We start from the raw sequence: 7,482 nt of genomic DNA, 5'->3' as shown, positions 1-7,482 counted from the left end.
GGGCCTTCTTGATTGATGTTATTTATTTCATCCAAATTTATTCAATTGACAAAGCTGTTCTTATTATGTTCCTATTACTGTAAGTTCGTAGGCAAAGCGTTTTACAGATTTCTAATATCTGATACTTTTTGGTGACTGCGCATAAAGGTTGAAGTCATCATACACTATTCGAACTTATATGATCTTATTTAATCAATAGAAACCAAAACAAGTTGTGTTTGGCTCATTTCATTTCTACTAAACATCAGTAATAGAAAATTGACTTTCAGAAGAGCCATGGGAGGTTTCCAGTCACTTTTCAAATCGCTGTTCGGCAAGAAAGAAATGCGAATTTTGATGGTGGGGTTGGATGCCGCGGGTAAGACCACGATCCTGTACAAATTGAAGCTGGGTGAAATTGTTACTACCATTCCCACGATCGGATTCAATGTTGAAACCGTTGAATTCAAAAACATCAGCTTCACAGTGTGGGACGTCGGCGGCCAAGATAAAATCCGACCTTTGTGGAGACATTACTTTCAGAACACTCAAGGTACAAGTGAAACCTGATATTAGCAGTTAGTGTCGTGAGTTCTCTAAGCAGAATATTGTGGACATAAGACGTTCTTGCCTTTATCAATTAAAGTTCAAAATGGTAACCCGTAATTAACCTTGTATCTCTATATTGCTCTTGTTTAGAAACTTAGTCTTATTAAATTTAATCTCGTGGTTAATACGTTTAGGGCTGATTTTTGTGGTGGATTCGAACGACAGAGAGCGGTTAGGCGAGGCCAAAGAGGAACTGACTAGAATGTTGCAGGAAGATGAGCTCCGCGATGCGATCTTGCTTGTCTTTGCCAACAAACAAGTAAACAATTTATGAACATTAAACTAGGATTAGCCATGAACAATATACCTATATTGAGTACGTTTAGGATCTACCGAATGCAATGAATGCAGCCGAAATCACAGAGAAGCTGGCTCTCCATCATCTGCGCAACCGAACCTGGTTCATTCAAGTGAGTTAAAAGGGTTGCAGCTGAAGAGATCAGCAAAGGTTTTCTGTTAAAAATCTAGTCGATGACTTCAAAGCAGTGGAGTTTCAGAAATACTTTTTAAGCTATAAATTAAGATTAGCAATATCGCCATACTCGTGATTTTTTTTCAATTCAAAGAATTTGAATTATCTTGGGTCGTTTTTTATTACTGGAGAGTATGTCTGTTTATAGCTGCGAAGCTGAGTGTAGCTATAGTGCGGTGTTCGTAGTTTTTTAGAGTGTTTTGGAGCGCTGTCTTCTTTGAAGTTCTGTTCTCACATTTCATGGTCTTTAAAGTCAAATTTGAGACGTTTTGTTCACGCCGAAAGAGGAAGGGGAGTGAAAAAGTGAGTGGTTTTGCGGCGTGAATTGTTTTCGCTCTAAAAGTAGAGTGAGAAAACGATGACTGAACAAAAATTGGCTTTCTCGCTTTTGGTTTTGCGTTCACATGCGGCATTTGTCAATGATCTTTGCTGTTTTTTGATTTTTTCGTATTCTTTCTAAATAGGTTTCCCAATCCAATCATAGTCCATTCTTTGTCTAGTTTTTTGTTTAGTCAATGAAAATGCTTGGAATTGTGTCATGTCTTGTGCTGTTATGCTTTTTGTTTCGTCGTCTGACGCTTTTTTTTACATTTGTTCAAACAGCAAAGCTGAAAAAGTCAAGTTTTCTGACTGACTTCTTCCTCTCACTGAATGCGTTAGCACGGGTGGCATCATTTCTAACTCTAGCAAAGGTTCTGAGGACATTTGCTCAATTCGATTTTGATCATGCATGACTTTCCTATCTCGATAAAATGACGTTTGCACTTGAAAATTTAAGTTTAATTTGAATTAGTTTAAGGTCAAAGGAACTATGTGTAATAACGATCTCTAATGAAAACGCTTCTGCAGAATGAATTTAAACAAGTTTTTAAAAATTTATTGCTGCATGTTTGTAAATAGGTTTCTGAAAGGCGTCGTTTACTTTTTCAACTTTGATCTGTTACTATCTTTATAATACTGCTCACAAGTTTATTTCGCAGCTATTCTGGCAATCTGCTGGCTATGTTTTAATCAACTTTATCGGACTCAATTTGAAAACCAGAGATTTCGCACGGGCTTAAATTTGTGATGAAATTTGAAAAGCGGCGCAAAGCGAAAGTGATTGTTTTGTTCATACCGCTTTGAGAGCTCGAAATTGAGGTGTGAAATGGTTTTCTAATTGAGTTAAAAAATTTTTGCGTTGTAATCCTTGAAGCTCCTCGGCTTTTTCACTGTGTATTTTTTTTTTCAATCCATAATTAGAAGTAGAGTGAGAAATCAGTGCTTAAAAAACTCCGTTTCTCGATAGCGTTTTGATCTTGCCCGATGATTTGTGTTGCTTTCACTGTTTTCTTTGATTGCGACTTTTTAGTGATTTGCAAAGTTCATTACTAGTCACTTCGAAATTGAGGCTTTCAGCAGCCAATAAAAATCTTCGAATTATTGTGTAGGATTATCTTTCTGTTTTTTCATTGTCGTTTGCTCAATTTCTACATTTGTTCTTACAAAACAGATTAAACCTTAAAATATTTTCTTTACTCTTCCTTTGGTTAACTGCATTTGCGCATGTTCCGTCGTGTCTCATTCTCAGTAGCAAGAGGCGCTGAGTCATTAGGGTGATTAGATTTTCATCGTATGTGGTTTACCTCACTCATTTTTTCAGACTTGAAAACAAGTTTAGTTCGAAGTAGTTGAAGGTCAAAGGCACTCATATGCGTTGAGACGATCACTACTAATAATGTTTATGGATTGACTTGACGAGTCATATCAATTTTTTTGACAAAGGTTTCTCCATTGTTTGTAAGCGACATCGACAACTTCATCAATGTACACATTTGTATCTGGTTTTATCTATAAACGGAACTTTTCCGTTTGTGCCCCCCCCCCCAGCTTAGTGGGCGCATATTATTTGCACCCCCAGATGCACGTGCTATATTTTTATTTAATGATTTAATATGTAATGGTATGTGCTCTGTAACTGGGGGGCGCATAACGTACTGGGGGGCACCAACGGAAAAGATCCCTATTAACTTATGTTGGGAAGGGGGTATCCTTAGGACGATAATGATTGCGTACTATTAAAATAAGATTATAATTAATTCTTTTCGTTTCGCTTGTTTTGTTGCAATGAAAAGGGGTTTTCAACAAGTCGACTACTTCCATCAGGTTTTGAGATAATTGTTCTGTCGATTTATTGCCGGCATTTCTTTGCAAAATCGAGCAAAAGTCAATGTGTCCTTGGAATCTATATTGAACGAAACGCGATTCTGCGGTTTTGCGACAGTATGCTTTCTACTTTAATAATGATGGGGATCCAATTTTCTTTGAACAAGGGCTAATTTCAGGACATTTTGGTTGCAAATGTAATTGTGAATTCAAATACTTTTACGGAAAGAACTGGATAAAATGAAAAAAATAGGTTATTGAGTTTCGAGAGTTGAAATATTAATAAAGGAGAGTCGGTTGTGAAATTAATTTATAATTTATAACTTTTTATGTCGGTCCTCGAAGGAACTGCGTTTCCTGTATCGGAGTTTCTGCTAGAATTCAGGCGTGTTCTCAAACATTAATTTATTAATTGCTCCCAGACGAAGTTTCTAGCGATTATATTAGTCCTTTCTATCCGATTTTTGGTACTACCGACTTTTCGTCTGACCGTTTGACTTTACGTCCTCGAAAGCGGGATAAAAGGTAAAGATCGTAGGGCGTTAAGTTCTCTTTTAGCCTTACGGCTCACTATTCTCCAAGAATGTGTTTCACCAAAACTGATTGCGAGACGCAAAATTTGAGGGCAGCTCTTTTTTGTTTGACAACAAGCCCCTCAACCCCCCCCCCGCCCCCCACATAACTACACGCACGCACACACAAACTAACCCTCCACACACATTTTCGCCCCACCCGTAACCCGCATCTTCGGCCTCACGTGATCTCAGCTTCCACCCCTCTTACCACTTAAGACGCTTTCCTTTTTTACAATCCAAAGAATTTCAATTGTATTGGTGCTCTTTTTTTATAAGCTGTTATTACTCATTTTCCATAACTTAGAGCTATCGAAACGGGATAAACAGGTAATTAACGGGATGCTCAGTGGACATTAAGTTTCTGAAGAGGCCATAAGCTAGTTTTAGTAGTACAAGTGCTTACAGTTTTGAACCTGCTGGGAAGGCCTAAATTCAAGGTGAAAACATCCTGATTTGTTTGTTTTTGAGCCCAAAATGGTTCTCCACAAAAATCACAAAATTTCTCTACATTTTTTAAAAACAAATATTGCAATTTTTGATTGAGAATCTTTTGTTGTTTTTGACATGGATCGTCCTTTAGTGGCAACAAAATGGTTTTAAAGATAGTAATAGCAAGAGTTTCAGCAACTTTTCAAAAAATTGCAATTTCGAATTATTTTTAGGGCTTTCATCTGGGTTAATGCACATGTTGCAGGGACATTGAAAAGATTTTGAAGATTATAATCTCACACATTTTGGCAATTGCGTTTTTTTTTATTTTTGAAAATGTTAGTCATTATGTCCAAGTTTTTCTATCTTTAGAGGCCAAAAAATCTCCAAAATTTGTGCGCGGTTTACTTAGTCTATTCAGATGGATAGAATTTGGCGTTCAGAATATAAGCTTTGAGAGTTTTAAATGTTTTTTTTTCTAAATTTGTGAGAAGGCTTGTCTGTTTGGCGGGCATTGTTCAATTGATTCGCCGGTTAGGTAGCGTGTTTTTAAAATTTTTCTGTCAGTTCTTAGGATCTTTTTTCAAGACTTGTCCTGCTATTTTTTTTTTAAATTCGTTTTACAATTTTGTATTCACGCTTTAGGCTGTGGTTAGGAAACCAGATCGCCGTCAAAATTTCTAACTTTTCTCCGGCTTTTTGTGGCTTCCCGCTTAATCGCTTTCAAGTCCGTTATTTTTACAATTTTCTCCAAACCCAACGGAAATTGACCAAATTTTGTTCTGTGGTGAAAAAAATTTTGAAAAGACATTTTTGGAACAAAAAATGGGCGAGGGTTCACCACACTCCTAGAAGAAAAACATTCAAACCTATTAATTTGACCTAAAATTGTGTATCCCATAGATTAATTATATTCATTTTTTTGAAGAGGTTGCCTACTGTAGACAAAATTTTTGCAAAAACAACGATTCTATAGCGAGGATGACCACATTTTTTCATCGAGCCATAGACTTGATTACTCGAGGCAAAGTAATCCCTTCCGCCTTCAAATGAAAAAGAAGCCTGATAGCCGTTATAGTGGTACCACGCAAAATTTTTTCCGCTGCGGTTGAGCAGAAACATCAATTGTTTATCATGACTATCATTGTTTTAGGCTGCTTGCGCAACAAGTGGGGACGGATTGTACGAGGGATTGGAATGGATAGCGGCACAACTAAAGAACGCCCGATAAACATGACAGCAAGTAAACAAACAACAAAAAGAAGAGGCAGCAATGATTGAGTAAGCACAGGAGGGATGTAAGAACTGCTCCATTGTGACTGTTTATTCCATTTTTATTCATTGTTCCTCTCTCTCTCGCTCTCATTTACTCTCATCTCAGATTTATCTCAAAATAAGCAGAGAGAGTGTCAGCTCTTTTGTGATGTGATGATGATAATAATGATGATGACCATCCACGTGTATAATCATGTAGTTGTCCACCATTCAACTCAATCTTTCGATGCCGCTTGAATAATTTGATCTCGTTGTACTTTTGCCTCTTCCTCCTCCTCCTACTCTCTTGCAAGCTCCCTTTCGTTCGTTATATTGCATATATAATATGACATAGATTTTATTAATGAAGCCCAACAGTGAAAAAAGTTTATTTAATATCAATTGTTGCATTTACTGAGACTCTATACACAAAGAACCTCCGACCCCCCCCCCCACCCCCCTCACCCCACTTCCCCCGAAACGCCCTGCTCCCTTGCAGTTATTTAATCTTATCCTTATACCATAACCAAGCAGTTTTCCTCCACCCCTCGCCACTACCCCCTATGCTACAATCTTCACTTTGATATAGACTGCTAAGTAGGAAGTAAGCGTAATCAGTAGTTAATTACAGCCGCTGTTCACCTGTTTTTGGCTGATTTATGTTACCACCCTTCAGTACAAATTGAGCTGAGAACGCAACACGAAAGCCACAGTTCGATAACTTTGGATGAGATCAAAAACTATGGTTCCTAAGAAGCCGAAATTGATAGCATTTGAAAGTGTAATTCCTTAAATAAGACATTATAATGATCAGCACAAAGCATGATAAGCTAACCTGTTCGAAGAATATATTCGTATTAAAAACTTACTGCGGCTTTCCTGGGCTGTTGCGGAGATAGTTTTGTGTTTTTGCTTTGTGTAAACTTTTATCTTTGATTCCTAAGCATTGGTTCGACTGCTCTAAGTTCTAATTTTGAAGCCATCTTTTTTGGAAAATTTTCCCAAGATTTTTAAAGAAGAAACTTAGCTTTTAGTGACGTAAATTAATAGGCCCATTCGACCCAAATAAGAGTCGACTTAGCATTTCGTTTCTGATAACGTCATTGAGTGAACCAATGCTGAATTTGAGCGCGTGTGGTATTACTTGATCATAGAATGTGATAGTTGAAATGTATCTAAAGACAACACAATACACATGTTATGCGATGTAATCTGATGCTAGTAACAACTTGTAATCCCCCCCCCCCATCCTTGCAGCCCTTTTGTCCCAACGGTCTTATTTCTCTTACTTTAGCCAAATTTTAAACAAGTGCTATTTCCATTTGCGCAAAAATGTGTCAAGTGAAGTCGGTTGAAAGTCGGCGTTCATTGCTAGAGGAGGAAAATCAATGCCCTAATTCATAAAAATGTAAAATATCGCTTATCGAATGTGAGAGTTGTCAACTGGTCTTCATAGACACTTGGAAAAAAAAACTTCAAACGCCGGAAAATTTGAATCAACTTAATTTAGAAAGTTCAAATTGTCATCGGACGCCTACCACCCATGATATGATATTTCGGCTCCTTGTGGACCCCCCCCCCCCAACCTCATGTTTCTCAGTCGACTCCCCTAATGCTCCTATATTGATATTGTAATTGCTGTGATATGTATGTATGTAGTAAAATATGGCAAAAAGGTTCTTGAATTCAAACTTTTATTGTTACTCAAACAGTTAGTTTTATATACCGGGTATAGAAATAACCCCCACGGAGAAAAAGAAACAAATTTTTGATGAGGAATAACCCCCCACGGAATAAACCCCTTTTTAAAATTGAATTTCGGTCGTGATTTCGGCTGTGATAGTTTTATATCAAGTCCCACGGGCCGATAAGGCAAAACCATGGCCCGTGAGGCATGGCTAAATGCGCAGCTCTTAAACAATCAAGCGGGGGTTTATTTCGATGGGGGTATTTTTCCTTCGGGTTTTATTTCCTATCTAAAATTAAGTGGGGTTTTCCGAATCCGAGCCAGTGGACTTT

General features: G+C 37.6%; 1 protein-coding gene across 1 annotated transcript; it reads left to right on the top strand.

The window, feature by feature from the left end:
* The first annotated feature begins 248 nt into the window (after positions 1-248).
* LOC142344921 (ADP-ribosylation factor 1) lies at positions 249-7,166 on the top strand. The gene is made up of 4 exons (XM_075396995.1): positions 249-532; positions 723-847; positions 915-998; positions 5,363-7,166. Exons 1-4 carry the CDS (start codon positions 277-279, stop codon positions 5,438-5,440), a joined length of 543 nt encoding a protein of 180 aa, XP_075253110.1. The 5' UTR covers positions 249-276; the 3' UTR covers positions 5,441-7,166.
* Positions 7,167-7,482: the final 316 nt, after the last annotated feature.

Source organism: Convolutriloba macropyga, chromosome 8 (assembly GCF_964194025.1).
Source record: "Convolutriloba macropyga chromosome 8, txConMacr16.3, whole genome shotgun sequence".
NCBI lineage: Eukaryota > Metazoa > Xenacoelomorpha > Acoela > Convolutidae > Convolutriloba > Convolutriloba macropyga.
Note: the sequence above shows the minus strand (reverse complement) of the source record. Positions and strands in the feature narration are given on the sequence as shown.

Excerpts from the sequence above, each read along its gene's own strand:
- LOC142344921 (XM_075396995.1), top strand. The coding sequence starts at position 277 with ATGGGAGGTTTCCAGTCACTTTTCAAATCGCTGTTCGGCAAGAAAGAA. Across the intron at positions 533-722 it reads TTACTTTCAGAACACTCAAG|GGCTGATTTTTGTGGTGGAT; the intron begins GTACAAGTGAAA and ends TAATACGTTTAG. Across the intron at positions 999-5,362 it reads ACCGAACCTGGTTCATTCAA|GCTGCTTGCGCAACAAGTGG; the intron begins GTGAGTTAAAAG and ends TCATTGTTTTAG.